At 34.2% G+C, this 13,454-nt stretch overlaps 6 protein-coding genes and 1 non-coding gene across 10 annotated transcripts; 5 read left to right on the top strand and 2 right to left on the bottom strand.

Moving 5' to 3' along the window:
• Nucleotides 1-755: 755 nt before the first annotated feature.
• C08F8.14 lies at nucleotides 756-902 on the bottom strand. The gene has a single exon (NR_056615.1). It is a non-coding gene; the product is annotated as an Unclassified non-coding RNA C08F8.14 (non-coding RNA).
• A 1,020-nt stretch (nucleotides 903-1,922) lies between these two features.
• On the top strand, nucleotides 1,923-2,897 carry rap-3 (RAP homolog (vertebrate Rap GTPase family)). The gene is made up of 5 exons (NM_069694.4): nucleotides 1,923-1,998; nucleotides 2,044-2,169; nucleotides 2,212-2,349; nucleotides 2,394-2,534; nucleotides 2,579-2,897. The coding sequence occupies exons 1-5, from the start codon at nucleotides 1,942-1,944 to the stop codon at nucleotides 2,732-2,734; spliced, it is 618 nt and encodes a 205-aa protein (NP_502095.2). The 5' UTR covers nucleotides 1,923-1,941; the 3' UTR covers nucleotides 2,735-2,897.
• C08F8.9 (uncharacterized protein) lies at nucleotides 2,733-3,251 on the bottom strand. Its single transcript, NM_001026142.5, has 2 exons — nucleotides 3,154-3,251; nucleotides 2,733-2,897 (listed from the first exon to the last, which is right to left on the bottom strand). Exons 1-2 carry the CDS (start codon nucleotides 3,234-3,236, stop codon nucleotides 2,813-2,815), a joined length of 168 nt encoding a protein of 55 aa, NP_001021313.1. The 5' UTR covers nucleotides 3,237-3,251; the 3' UTR covers nucleotides 2,733-2,812.
• A 1,049-nt stretch (nucleotides 3,252-4,300) lies between these two features.
• cpt-2 lies at nucleotides 4,301-7,664 on the top strand (the record flags this gene model as incomplete). 3 transcript variants are annotated; one of them, NM_001047512.5, is made up of 10 exons in its annotated part: nucleotides 4,301-4,467; nucleotides 4,523-4,778; nucleotides 5,054-5,187; nucleotides 5,236-5,365; nucleotides 5,417-5,576; nucleotides 5,625-5,769; nucleotides 5,816-5,892; nucleotides 5,940-6,360; nucleotides 6,413-6,779; nucleotides 7,389-7,664. In NM_001047512.5, 10 exons carry the CDS (start codon nucleotides 4,301-4,303, stop codon nucleotides 7,470-7,472), a joined length of 1,941 nt encoding a protein of 646 aa, NP_001040977.2. The 3 variants fall into 3 exon arrangements, with proteins under 3 accessions (NP_001040977.2, NP_001040978.2, NP_001294004.1); NM_001047513.5 differs by lacking the exons at nucleotides 4,301-4,467; nucleotides 4,523-4,778 and having other exon boundaries at nucleotides 5,141-5,187; nucleotides 7,389-7,472; NM_001307075.3 differs by lacking the exons at nucleotides 4,301-4,467; nucleotides 4,523-4,778; nucleotides 5,054-5,187; ... (3 more) ...; nucleotides 5,816-5,892; nucleotides 5,940-6,360 and having other exon boundaries at nucleotides 6,534-6,779; nucleotides 7,389-7,472.
• Nucleotides 7,665-7,787: 123 nt separating this feature from the next.
• Nucleotides 7,788-8,966, top strand: prx-14 (Peroxisomal membrane protein PEX14). Its single transcript, NM_069696.5, has 3 exons — nucleotides 7,788-8,057; nucleotides 8,105-8,387; nucleotides 8,439-8,966. The coding sequence occupies exons 1-3, from the start codon at nucleotides 7,801-7,803 to the stop codon at nucleotides 8,673-8,675; spliced, it is 777 nt and encodes a 258-aa protein (NP_502097.1). The 5' UTR covers nucleotides 7,788-7,800; the 3' UTR covers nucleotides 8,676-8,966.
• nuaf-3 (NADH dehydrogenase [ubiquinone] 1 alpha subcomplex assembly factor 3) lies at nucleotides 8,947-10,668 on the top strand (the record flags this gene model as incomplete). Of its 2 annotated transcripts, NM_001028157.5 has the most annotated exons (7): nucleotides 8,947-9,057; nucleotides 9,638-9,794; nucleotides 9,843-9,998; nucleotides 10,044-10,107; nucleotides 10,156-10,293; nucleotides 10,344-10,457; nucleotides 10,502-10,668. In NM_001028157.5, the coding sequence occupies 7 exons, from the start codon at nucleotides 8,952-8,954 to the stop codon at nucleotides 10,577-10,579; spliced, it is 813 nt and encodes a 270-aa protein (NP_001023328.1). The 2 variants fall into 2 exon arrangements, with proteins under 2 accessions (NP_001023328.1, NP_001129864.1); NM_001136392.4 differs by lacking the exon at nucleotides 8,947-9,057 and having other exon boundaries at nucleotides 9,682-9,794; nucleotides 10,502-10,579.
• Nucleotides 10,669-11,684: 1,016 nt separating this feature from the next.
• Nucleotides 11,685-12,920, top strand: sdz-27. The gene is made up of 3 exons (NM_069698.5): nucleotides 11,685-11,772; nucleotides 11,822-11,935; nucleotides 12,419-12,920. Exons 1-3 carry the CDS (start codon nucleotides 11,713-11,715, stop codon nucleotides 12,863-12,865), a joined length of 621 nt encoding a protein of 206 aa, NP_502099.1. The 5' UTR covers nucleotides 11,685-11,712; the 3' UTR covers nucleotides 12,866-12,920.
• Nucleotides 12,921-13,454: the final 534 nt, after the last annotated feature.

A 13,454-nucleotide genomic window follows, 5' to 3' on the forward strand; every position in this document is an offset into this window, starting at 1 on the left:
AACTCCCAGACTGTTTGAATACAAAAATTGAAAAGCAAGTAAACAATAAAAAATTGTAGATATTTTTTCAAAGACTTTCAAAATTATAGGCGTAGGCTTCACTAATTTTTGACTGTCAGTAAAATATTTATTTCAAAAAAATTTTAAAAGTTTTACCATAATATTTGGGCATGGGCATTTTACTTTTAAAAACGATTTCTAAAGAAACCATTTTTATATGTAAAACAGTTTTGCTCAATTTTACCAGTTATCAAAATTTTTCAACTGACACATATTTTTTATAGTTTTGAAATTAAAGATTCTTTAAATATTGAACTAAATTAAACTTAAAAACAACTTTAAATATTGTGCAACGAACAGAGAAATGTGTAGTCAAAGTATAGTAATGTTTTACAATCACAACAGTGGAACTATGGAAAAAAATCTGTTTAAATAATGATTTTACCTATTTTATGAAATTTTAAAGATATACCCAACATCTGCAAATAGACACTTCTTATTAGACCAAGTGTTCACTTTTACTAATCATCTGTGGCATTTCCAAACATTTACATCTGATTTATTGCCTTTTCCTCCAATTAACTTGAAGAAGAAAGTTCTATAGATATACCCATTTTTGTTGAAATAAAAAAAAGCGAAACCATCACGAAACCGTATTCGTTTCGCAGCTAATTAACACCAGAGAATGAGGAGAATGTGGTTAGATGGGGAAACATGAAATCACAAAAAGCCTGTCTCTTTTTTCATTCCTTTCTCCTTCTCAGTTTCTTCATTTTCTTTCTGTATGTGTGTAATCACATTCTTATTTTTTTTCGCGTTTCTTGTCATGTTCATTCTAATTCAATTCTTTTGAAAGAATCTGATTGTGATACCTACCAACTGATGACACTTCCTCAATTCTTGTTAACTTCAGGTTCCACTGGGTTTTCTTCAACTTTGATGTTTCATACTGTTTCAGACTAGTCTTTTGAAGTTAGAGTATCGTAACTGATGCCAAATTCGTCAAATATCACATTTAAAAAATACGAAACTTTTTTCTATTTACTTTCTAAAAGTGACAATTATTGTTTTCACTTATCATAATTTTGGTAACCAACCAATTTTTTTAACCATTTGAATATAAAGTTTGGCGGCTACTTAACCTTTGAGAGGTTCATTGATATTCAAAAAATTGAAATAATACAACATCTTTCATTGAATATATGTTTTCATCTAGTTAATTAAAAAAAATTCCCAGACGCAACTCTACCTTTAAAACAACATTCTAACTCTAGAAAATAAAAACATTGAACGATGCATTTTTTAAATCAAGTTTTTTATTTTCTATTTTCGAAATTATCGGAACAGTTATTACGGGAACACAAAATTCTGAGAATGCGTATTGCACAACATATTTCACGCGCAAAATATTTATCTCGCAGCAAAAACTACAGTAGTTCTTTAAATGACTACTGTAGTGTCGATTTACGGGATCGACTATTTGAAATTAATTTTTTCCGACGAAATTTTTTTTCCGAAAAAAAAATTCAGATTTATTTTGAATAATGGCATCGATAAATATTACGTTTTCATTCGTTTCGTAGTAATATTTTCTCATTTTTTGCTTAATTTTAAAATCGAGCCCGTAAATCGACACAAACGCTACAGTAGTAATTTAAAGAATTACTGTAGTTTTCGCTACGAGATATTTTGCGGGTCAAATATGTTGTGCAATAAGCATTCTCAGAATTTTGTATTCCCGTAATAACTGTTCCGATAATTTCGAATATAGAAAATAAAAAGCTTGATTTAAAAAAAATTACCACACGCTCATGTGTGTGTGCATTTTCTCTAGAATTTGATATTTAAAACATCTTTATATCTTCAGATCATTTTTTTATATTCACTATTAACAAGCAACATCTACTTTCAAAAAAAAATCATTTGCAGATACAAAAAGAAATGAAAGAGTACAAAATTGTTGTTTTGGGAAATGGAGGAGTTGGGAAAAGCGCATTGGTAACTAATCTCAAATAGATTTTAAATTTGATTTCCAAATTTCAGACTTTGCAATACGTGCAAGGAATATTTGTTCACACTTATGACGCCACAATTGAAGATTCCTATAGAAAATTATCAAAAGTTGATGCTGAAAATGCGAGGCTGGAAATTTTAGATACTGCTGGAACGGTAAAACTTTCAATTCAGGAAATTCAACATATGTTAATTCAGGAGCAATTCACTGGAATGCGAGAAACATATTACCGTACTGCTCAGGGATTTGTACTCGTCTTTTCTCTTGCCGAAACTTCTACTTTTGAAAATTTGAAACAAACGTTTACAGATATTATCGCAATTCGTGGAAAGGAGGTTTTGTTGCTATTTTCTGTGAATTTCCTAGTTTTTTGTTTCAGGTTCCAATGATATTAGTCGGAAATAAATCTGATTTGGCAGAAACAAGGCAAGTTGATGAATCAGAAGCTCACAATTTTGCTGAAAAACTCAAAATCCCATATTTTGAGACTAGTGCAAGGCTCAACCAGAACGTATCAGAGGTTGGAATATATCTTTAAATTTGAATTAAATTATAAGATTTCAGGTGTTCGAAGAATGTGCAGTATTAATTCAGAAAAGTGCAAAACCAAATATAGAGCGTCGCAAATGGTCTTCCGAATCCGAAATTGGAGATAAAAAATGTAAAAATTGGTTGCGATCTTGTTGTTGTTGTTTGATTCCATGTTTTGCACACGATTAGATCTAATTTCTATTATTTTTCAAAAAAGAAACCAACAAAAAACGAAAAGAAAAATGCCACTAATTGAGATTTTGACATTTAAACAACTGTTGCCCACTCTTCACTGACTGATCGGGCGACGACAACTCCAACTCCAAATCCAATGACTCCTTTGAAGACGCTCCTGAAAATGTGAACAATTCCGATAGTTTTTGATTTAAAACCACAACTGTTTAATAGAATTGAATATAATTGTCGTACTGGAACTAATTAAAATTGGCAACCCCTCGGAAATTAAATTTAGGATGAAAAGCTGCTCAAAGGACTTTCAATAGTTCTTCGATTTTTTAAAATAAAGACAGGCACTATCAAAATGTTTTTCTATCCGTTTTTTCCGGTTTTTTCTACTCAAAATCAATTTTTGCAATGAAGGCACATACCAGAAGAAGGGATCGTTGTAGACTGTGTTGACGATTTCAAATCGAGTCTTGAGTGGTGGTGGTGCTGGTGGAGCTCCTTGCATACGGAACATTTCTGTCTGAAAACATTTTTTTCGTGAAAATAATAGGTTAATTCTTAGAAAGATTTCACAAGAAAGATATAATCACAAAACACCAAAATGAGACAAAAATTAAAATTATCAGATCCAAAATCTAAATGCTGTTCGGAAGTTAAGAATAAATATTATCGGGAAATACCGAAATAAATTTGGCGATGCGTTTATCAATAAATATATACTGAGTTTTTTGTATCTTCAATATATTTTTTTATAAAATATCAAGACCTTCCTGTTTATCAAACGAAAAATATCAATTTTAACACGTTGATGGTCTTGGCAAAAGTACTCTAAATTTTAAAAACATGATAAAGAGTCGAAGCAAAAAGTTCAATTTGGAAAATATAGTAAATGAGGCCCCACGAAAAGGGGAGCAGAACGAAAAGGGGATCTGCAAAAAGGGGATCTGCGAAAAGGGGAGATACGAAAAGGGGAGATACCGAAAAGGGGAGCAACGAAAAGGGGATCTGGCACTGTGCCAAACGCTATTTTTCTCAAAGAAAACGATACAACGATGCTCCGATGTTACGCGTCGCGTGTTGTTAAGCGTATCTTCTAGAAGAAAATTTCAAAAATCAACGTGCGTTGCGTGAGAAAAATTGCGTTTTGTGCGTTTGGCACAGTGCCAGCTCCCCTTTTCGTATCTCCCCTTTTCGCAGATCCCCTTTTTGCAGATCCCCTTTTCGTTCTGCTCCCCTTTTCGTGGGGCCTCTAGTAAATTGAAAGAAAAAACGCAAAAAAATGATGTAAAATAATTTTTTGCAAGGAACGAATGACGCCTATGATTGGATGCTGACGCGTTTTTGGTGAGGCTGACGCATCTCTCGTGCAAGGTTCAAAGTCCATTATTCAGCACGTTGTTGTCCGTTATCTCACTCGTTTTTCGCATCATTTGTGTCTTGCTATCGAATGGCGAGCGGTTTTTCCGATACTTTGTATCTAGAACACTCATTTTTAAGCAATAAATGTATTCACTCTTCTAGTTTTCTAAATTAAATTCATGTTTTTATTTTTATTCTCTCAATTTTCAGATGCTTCGTTCCTCAAACTTGTGTCGATCAATTACAGCTTCTCGTGGAAAGCATGCTTTGACCGGAGACGACTATCAATATCTGGAAAAATCAGAAATTCCATCGTATCACTTCCAGAAGTCGCTGAGAAGACTGCCTATCCCAAAGCTTCCAGATACGGTAAATCGGTGAGCATTCTGTAACTAAACTGAACATTGATAATTATTCATCATATTTTTACAGCTACCTTGCTTCTTCTAAAGCAGTGCTCTCTCCGGATGTTTTTGCAAAAACTGAAGCCACCATTCGCAGTTTTGAAGCCAATGAAGGTCCAAAACTTCAAGAAGCGCTTCTAGAATACGACAAGGCTCATAGGGACACCAGTTACATTTCTGAGCCATGGTTTGATATGTATCTAAGAGCCAGAGTTCCAGTTGCTGTGAATTACAACCCATTTATGATGTATGCTCCAGATCCAAATCCGAAATTCAATGATCAGGTAAAATACGTTTCAGAGAAATAATGTTTTTGAGTAGTTTTTTTTCTGAATTTGAATTGATTTATTTTTGTACTTTGTATACTCGTTCTATTTATGACTTACCTTCTCTGTAGTCTCTTCTCCGTAGTCCACAAATTGTTCGAGTACACTACGAGATGAAAGATACGAGGGAGAAAAGGGGAAGGGTACAGTGTAGCTTTGATGAAACCTCTTTCTTTTCTTAATGAACAAATTTAAAGTTCTACCGATTGTTCTTAAGACCATTATTATTTCAGCTAACTCGCGCCACGAATCTCGCCATTTCCTATGCTAGAATCAAGCGATCCCTCGATGAGAACCTCTTGGGGCCAGAGGTTTTCCATATGAACCCGAAAAAGAGCGATACAAAATTATTCAGAACCGTTTGCAAGTAAGTCTCAATTATTAATTGAAATTGAAAGCCACCGCTTGTTTTCAGAACTCTTCCACCAAGTCTCTCATGGTTCGGTGCAGTTGCATTCAAAGCTTTCCCACTTGACATGTCACAGTATAAATCTTTATTCTGCGGATCGCGAATTCCAAAGAAAGAAAAGGATATGCTGTATTTGGTAAGTTTTAATAATTGAAACATTAAAATCTACTATCTCGAATATTTCTAGGATGCCTCTCAAAAGCATTTCGTTGCGTTCTACAAAGGTCATCCATACGCAGTTCGTATCTTTGACGATGATGGTAAACTCCTTGATGCTGAAGACGTTCATGCATCTCTCGCTTGGATTTTGAGTAATGGAAAGGAAGCGGCACCAGAGAGCAGTATTGGTAAGCGTTCTTGTAGATTTATAATGGTGCTAAAATATAAAAACCTAGGATCCCTAACGTCGTTGGATCGTGACTCGTGGGCTGAAGCTCGAGTGGAACTCGAAAACGCAGGAAATGGAGAATATTTGAAGAAAATTGATGGTGGACTTTTCGCAATTTGTCTTGATGACCTCAAAACTGAAGAACATAAAAGGTAATTTTAATGAAATAATTTTCAAACCAAAGTTTTGAATTCTCAGACTCGTCCAATCTCTTCTCATCGGAGATGATGCTCGTAATCGTTGGTTTGACAAGTGCTTCCAGACTATCATCGATGGTAATTTTCACAGAACTTTATTAAAAATCATATTTTTTCAATTTTAGCCAACGGTCAAGCCACAATCAACTTTGAACACTCGTGGGGAGATGGAGTTGCCGTGCTTCGTTTAATGGAAGAATCATTCAAGGATACCAACAAAAATCATTTTGTATCTCCAGACGACACTCCAAAATCTCATAATCCAGCACATGTGCAGGCACTCGAATTCAAGCTCACGGATTCTCTCAAATCTAAAATCAGTGATGCTCAGAAGAAACACGTCTCTGCAAATTCTGATCTTGATTTTGCGACAATGGAATTCGAAGGACTCAACAGAGATTTGATCAAGAAAACTAAATTGTCACCGGATTCTGTGATGCAGCTTGCTATTCAAATGGCATTCTATTCTTTGTACAAAGAGTTTGTTCCAACGTATGAGTCATGTTCCACTGCTGCTTTCTTGAAGGGAAGAACTGAATGCATGAGGTAAGCTTATTCCTCAGAATTAAAATATCAAGTTTCAAAACTCAATTTTCATATCGGCAACATCAGCTACGCGTGCCGCCACCTTGGCTATTCTTGAAGAAAATCGTAAAGATGTTCGACAACTATTGACTGATTGCTCCACACAACATTTCCAACTTGTAAAAGAAGCATCAATGGGACAAGGATATGATCGACATTTGCTCGGCCTCAAAATCACAGCTCAACGATTGAGCCAACCAACTCCAGATTTCTTCCAAGATCCAGGATACACGAGAATGGGTCATTTTGTACTTTCAACGAGCACTTTGTCAACGGATACGATTGTCTTCGGAGGATTCGGACCAGTTGTGCAAGATGGATTCGGTATTGGATACAACGTTGTTCCCAACAAACTCGGAGCCGTTATTTCGAGCAATAAGGTTCGTGATTTCTCTATTACCCAGACGCTAAATTTTATACTTTTTGCGTCAAAATTACGGTAGTGGTCTCGACGCGACCTTTTTTTTGTTGCTAAATCCAAACTTTCGTTGCTTCGGAATTTTTTAATCATTTTTTCGATAAGAAATATATGTATATTTAAAAAAAATAAAGCAAAAAAACTGAAAAAAAAAACCAATAAAAACAACAATATGTTGCAACATTGAACACATCGTAAGAAACAAAGAAAAAGTCAATTAAAATTCCAAAGCCTAAGAGCTTTAAAGGCGCACAGCTTTTCGCATTTAATAAAAAAAACTATCTTGTTGATACCCGAAAAATTGTCTAATTTTTTTTTGAAAAAAAAATTAGTCAAAAAATAGAAATATTTAGAAGTTTTTTAAAAGTATATGGAAAAAAAAGAAACTTTTTTAAGAATATAAATATTATCAGATATTATATAAAAATCGAAATAAAACTAAACATCAATAAATTGAGATTAGAAAAATCTTGTTCAGGTACCGTATTTTTGACAAAAAAAACTCGAAAATTTCAGGTTATTATCTTATCTCTTAGAATTTGAAAACATCTTATCTTTATAAAATTTTCAGTCGAAACGTGACGCTGCCGCCTTCTCGAATGCTCTTTACAAGAGTTTGGACATTCTTCGTGGTCACCTTCTCGATCCGAAATAATTGTTTGATGACATTTATGTATTTATAGTGTAAACTACTTATTTATATTCATTTTTCTGTATTTTAGGGTAATTTTTCCTCGCGGTTTCTGCCAGATTTTAACCTAACGAGTATTTTCAGTTTCAAAAAATTCTTGCTTTCACATTGTAAATGTTAATTTTTGTGATAAATTTTTATCAATCGGGAAATCAATGTTTGATTATTTGATTATTCATTGATGGTTTTGTTATCGGTTCAAACCTTTTATTATCGATTTTCACTCATTTTTTAGATTATTCAATTTATTGCCATATGTATTATACTTTTATTTTAAAGCTTCAGGTTGAAAATGACTGACCCATCTAGTTCCCCGATTCGACCGGACATGGTAGAAGCAGCAAGAAAGTTTATGCTAACTCCAAAAGTTAAAGAGACTCCATTTGAAGAACAACGACAGTTTTTATTAGGAAAAGGAGTCAGTGAGGCTGAAATCTTGGAAGCACGAGCATCTATTCCGCCGGAGCAGTTGAGAAGTCAAATTGGAACAGAGAATATGATTCCAATAGGAGGTCATCCGCAAATGATGATTGCTCCAAAACAGAATGGGTTTGTAAATGAAATTATTGATTTCAAAATATCACCGCAAATTTCAGAATAGTATCATTTGCACAATCAGCTGTGGTACTTGGATCGATTTCATATGCTGGATATCGATTCGTCCGATCATATGTTCTGCCCAGATTCTTCGATATTCCTGATCCAGCAACAGAGGAAATTCGTCAACTGCAATCACAAGTCGACGATCTTCAGAATTCAATAAAATTCATAATGGATTCTGTTTCGCAAACAACACAACAGCTTGCAACACAACAATCAGAAATTTCAAGAGCCCTCTACTCAGTTGCTAACAGAGATGCTGATTTGAATCGGGTTGAGGTGAATTCTAGAAGATGGTTTTTGTAATGCTAATATTTCAATAATTTTCAGAGCGGAATTTCCACGATAAAAAGTTTACTTCTCAGTCAACATAATTTTGCTCCAATCGTAACACCTAGTGTTACTTCATCAATTCCATCATGGCAGCAGAGTGCAACTCCAACTTCTGCAACATCAATCACCACAACTACAACTTCTGAAGCAGCTTCCGGATATGCAACTCCTCCAGCCAATTTCAAAGAATCGTCATTAGCTGACGAGTTGGCAGATATTGAAAATATTGAATAGAATTTCAGAAATCTATGTAAATATATAATTAAATTAATCATTTTTAATGCACTCCTCGAAAGCCATTCCCTTTTTCTGTGATTTCTCATCAATTCACTGTGCCTTTTCATTTTTCATGTGCCACATTCCAAAGATTGTTAATTTCATCTGTGATATTACGAAAGAAAATCATATCGACATCTGAACGTTTCATTTCACAAAATGGTTGAGAAACCAGATATAAATTATCAGAATAAAAATGTGTTGCATGAAATAAACATTTGTTATTTAGGCATAATGAACAAATCGTTGATTGCTCTCGGAGCACAGACAGCTCGTCGATTTCTGAGCAGTTCATCAAAAAATACGATAGGAGGAGGAGATGCGAATCGGGCAGACACTGGTAATTTTAGGTTTTTTGACTAATAAAAAATGTATTTATTTAGCATCCGTTACTTTTCGTTTATTCCGTTTTGGATTCGGCAAAAATTTGTAAACACTCGATTTCTGATATTTTTCCAATTCATCAAACCTGCAGTCACGAAGCTATTTATACGGTACTCGGTCTCGACACGAAAACTTTTTTTAATGCAAAAAAGTACACTCCTTTAAATAATGAGTGCTGTAAATTCCCACTCTCATTTCTAAGAATTTTATTCCATTTTTCGTAGGTTTTCTCAAGATTTGTTAAAATTTATGTGTTTTTATTGTAAAATTTAAGTTTTTCATAAATTAATGTGTATATCTTTATAGAAAAACTATGAAAAATTGATAAAAATTCAACATCATGATGATCAACGAAAGTTTGAAACTACAGTAATCTTTAAAGGTGCACACCCTCTTGCACTCAACAAGAATTTGCCGTGTCGAGACCGGTAAGAATCGCAAAGTTTCGTGTATGGGTAATACCACTAGCTACAATTTTATTATTCATTATAAATTGAAAAAAATAGTTCTAAAAAACAATATATTTAACTTGACAGGTGTACTCGATGGTTATCATATAAATCCACTTGAAGAGTCTGACATGACAGATCGTAGTCGAATTTCAATGTTATCTACGGAAATGCTCGAAGCAAAACAAATTGGAGTTCGTGGACTTTCATGCTATGGATTTCGACTTCTCGATGGAACATTTTTGTGAGTTCTCAAAATTGAGAGTTTTTGCTTTCAAAAATAACTTTTCAGATATGGCCCAATCGCCTTGTTTCCAAAGACGGCTCTTTCGTGGCGTGTTCCAACTCCAGAAGACATCACTCCACGATCACTTGCTCTTTTTGCTGCTCTTGAACCAAAAATTGACATTCTTGTGTTAGGAGTTGGGGATAAAAAGAATATTGACAAGTATGAGCTAGAAAAAATATTTTTATTTAAAAAACAATTTTTCAGAGTTCGAGCCAGTGTAGCACCATTCCTTCGTGAACATAAAATTGGATTAGAGATTATGGATACTGTAATTTTACAATTTTGCTAACGTTTTCACAATTAATTTCTCTTTCAGGAGGACGCGATCGCAACATTCAATTTTCTGAATGCCGAGGGGCGATATGTAGGAGCTGCTCTTTATCCTCCAGATGATATGGTTGTTACTGATAAGGAATACGGTAGAGCTCTGGCTCTTTTGAAAGGATGGGACACGGTTGGCTACTCAAAAGCCCGGATATTTTTTATTTCAAAATGTGTTTTCAGGTTGAAGAAAATCCATTGCTCACTGGTCTTTCTGATACAATAAACGGGGCTGAGGATTTGGTTAAGCGATTGTGGAGTGGAGATGAAAAGAGTTGGCAATCAGCAAGACAAAAAGTATGATCAAACTGAATGGATCTATAAATCTATTTTAATTTCAGGTACTTGAGTCACCATCTGAACGAGAAGAACGAATGCAACAAGAAATGAATGATAAAGAAAAGAAACGAATTGAATAATATTGGAATTTGTTTTTTTTTTTTAGAAATCTTAGCAACTATATTTCGTTTTTGTTGATTTTATTAAATAAAAATATAAAATTTATGAATCGAATCTTCCTGGAATTCAGAAAATCAAAGCCAGCACATTTCGAAATTTCTAGTTTCTACCGTAAGGATGACCGAAAGCTCAAATAAAAAATCATGTTTCCGAGATCGTCCTTGAGAAATAGTTCTCTCTTTTTCGAAAACACATATGTTGTCACTAGAATGACCTCACATCCCAGATGCCAGTGTACAGAGAGACGGAAAAGCTGCAGAATTGTCATAGCCTGAAAAACAAAATAGCAACATTTTTCAAAGATAGAAGGTTACAAAAATGTATTTTGACGTGCATAACATTTAAAAAAAAAGTGAATTCCGTATTTTTCTGATTAAAATTTATTTGATGCAAATTAATTAGGGTGTTCGTTCGCACGCGGTGTCAGACTGTCAAATAACGGTATGGTTTACGAAAAATGGTATGATCTACAAACAATGCGGGATTTTTTCGCCCAGAAAAGTGTGACGTCAGCACGCTTTTAACCGTGCGACGCTGGATGAAAACTCTGCTTCAATTCCCGCATTTATTGTAGATCATACCGTTATGGGACAGTCTGACACCACGTGGCATTCGCCTTGTGAATTGAAAAGCGCACGCTTTTGTTTAAAACAGATATTAATTTTTGGAATCTTCCTGTATATTGTTAGTCCGTTTCAGGTATGTTTTTGAAAGAGTAGAAGACGCACATCTGGGAGGATTATTTAAATGTTTTATAGATCAGATTTAAAGATCATACTGGAGAAAGCAGAGCATATGTAATTCAACTCTGACTTTTAGATCAGTTTTACAATTAGTTGTAAACTCTCCCTCCTCTCTGCCTCTTTATCTTATCTAGCTTACAATTAGAGCCTTTTGTTTACATTATACTGGACGTATCGGTCGGCACATTGACCTTGGAAGGGGTTGTAAACAGTTGACCATAACCAGCGTCGCCCCGTCCACTACAGTATCACCGGGAAACCCCGCCCATTTTCATCTTGCTGTTGAAGATTCAAGACAGAGATTTCATTCTTCATTCAGTCGGCACAGAATCTCACTGTTCTGGTTAATCATGAAACTCCATTTGCTCACTGTTCTGCTCTCGCTTGTTCTACTTTCTGTCAATGCCAAGGTTTGTACACAAAATTGTTTGAAATCTCTTTTCAAATGTATTATTTCAGCCATCAAAGGAGAAAGACTTCCAATTTTCTGATGGAAACTTGGGTACTCCGATGGAAAAATATTTTGAACAAATGGGATTCGAGCAAAAAGAGAGAAATGAGCAAATTATAAATGTAAGTTGAAATTGAAAGACCCTAACCTACTAGATAATTAGATCAATGCATAGAGCAAACGTATGAATGGTATAAATAGGTTTATCTGAAATAAAAAATAATCACGGAAAATTAAAAAAAAAACCCTAAAACACAGGCTCCGTTTATATGTTTGGTTTTTCGTGGTTTGAATTAAAATTTCTTGAACTTATTGTATATTTTTTCATTTGCAAAGCATCATTATTGATAAATTGATATGATTTTTAAAGGAAACTAGTTATTAAATGAAACTGTAGATGAGATTACGGATGTGATGAATCCAGAAATCGGATGAAATGCTATTAGAATAATTACTTTCTTATTTTTGATCACAGTTTTTTCATATCTTTCATACTTCTACGTTTCCATTCTTCAAAGGGGCAAAAGTCACAAGAAGAAGTTTCTGCAAGGATGCTGTCAATTTTGTACCGTAAAGTGTAAAGTGTCCCATAAAAATGTTTACAGAAACCATCGAGTGAAGATGAATCATCAACAGCAACCATTCCAAACACTGACCATCATCAATTAACTTGGATTCCAAATGATGCATACCTTTTCATTGGTAAAACTCGGTACTACTTCAGAGAAAACTGGATTAAGCTTCCACCAATCGGAATGAAAGTTACTGAAGTTGATTCAATTGTTCAAATGCCAGAAATGAACCATCAAGAAGTTGAAGAATTGAGAAGAGAAACCGAGAAAAAAGAAGGATATGTGGATCCCAAAGAGTTTGAAAAGATCCATGATACCATCAAATTTTCGTTCACCATGGACACATTCACTTACTATTTCCATAAGTACTACACGGAAATCCTCCTTGTTACAGCCGTGATTGTAATCATCTGCATTGCTGTTGGATTGCATCATTATAAGAAGAAAGTTGAAGAAAAGGATCAACTTCATTTTGCATAAATTCGTTTATTGATAAATTTGAAAATTGTAATTGAATAAAAATAAATAAAATGTCAAGTTCTTTGGAATGTACGTTCCGCGATGTAATAATGGTATTAATAATATAGTTTGACTAGGACTGATCTGGACAATGATGGCATGTTTTAATAACACTATTGACTTCAAACCATAAAATTGATTTTGAAGCAAGATTCCCATAAAATTCATAATCCAGCTATTTATATAACATCTTCGTGAATACAATAGCAGCAAAAATTGCAGATATCTGTCGTCGAATGGCCGTTAGACTATATCCAAGCGGTATTCGAAGAAACGGAAAAAATATTAAATCAAAATGAGAGGGTTCTGAGAAAAATCTTTCAGACCGTTTGTTTTTCAGTTAAAAATGTTTATTTGCAGTTAGTTTTTTGTAGGGGCCTTTCTGGGAGAACCTTTGAAATAATATAATATATGTCTCATTAGGAAGTCCGGGATTAAACCCAAATACTTCCCTTGTCCGTTTTACGATCGAATATTTCGAACCACAAGTTTATTGATATTTCCAACAAAAAAACAATAGTTCGTCAAGAAGAACAAAACATCAAGTACG

This window comes from Caenorhabditis elegans, chromosome IV, assembly GCF_000002985.6.
Source record: "Caenorhabditis elegans chromosome IV".
Classification (NCBI taxonomy): Eukaryota; Metazoa; Nematoda; class Chromadorea; order Rhabditida; family Rhabditidae; genus Caenorhabditis; species Caenorhabditis elegans.

Coding starts and splice junctions, on each gene's coding strand:
- sdz-27 (NM_069698.5), top strand. CDS start 11,713: ATGAAACTCCATTTGCTCACTGTTCTGCTCTCGCTTGTTCTACTTTCT. Junction 11,773..11,821: donor TACTTTCTGTCAATGCCAAG/GTTTGTACACAA, acceptor GTATTATTTCAG/CCATCAAAGGAGAAAGACTT. Junction 11,936..12,418: donor GAAATGAGCAAATTATAAAT/GTAAGTTGAAAT, acceptor AAATGTTTACAG/AAACCATCGAGTGAAGATGA.
- rap-3 (NM_069694.4), top strand. CDS start 1,942: ATGAAAGAGTACAAAATTGTTGTTTTGGGAAATGGAGGAGTTGGGAAA. Junction 1,999..2,043: donor GAGTTGGGAAAAGCGCATTG/GTAACTAATCTC, acceptor TCCAAATTTCAG/ACTTTGCAATACGTGCAAGG. Junction 2,535..2,578: donor TCAACCAGAACGTATCAGAG/GTTGGAATATAT, acceptor ATAAGATTTCAG/GTGTTCGAAGAATGTGCAGT.
- C08F8.9 (NM_001026142.5), bottom strand. CDS start 3,236: ATGCAAGGAGCTCCACCAGCACCACCACCACTCAAGACTCGATTTGAA. Junction 2,898..3,153: donor TACAACGATCCCTTCTTCTG/GTATGTGCCTTC, acceptor TCACATTTTCAG/GAGCGTCTTCAAAGGAGTCA.
- prx-14 (NM_069696.5), top strand. CDS start 7,801: ATGACTGACCCATCTAGTTCCCCGATTCGACCGGACATGGTAGAAGCA. Junction 8,058..8,104: donor ATTGCTCCAAAACAGAATGG/GTTTGTAAATGA, acceptor CGCAAATTTCAG/AATAGTATCATTTGCACAAT. Junction 8,388..8,438: donor CTGATTTGAATCGGGTTGAG/GTGAATTCTAGA, acceptor AATAATTTTCAG/AGCGGAATTTCCACGATAAA.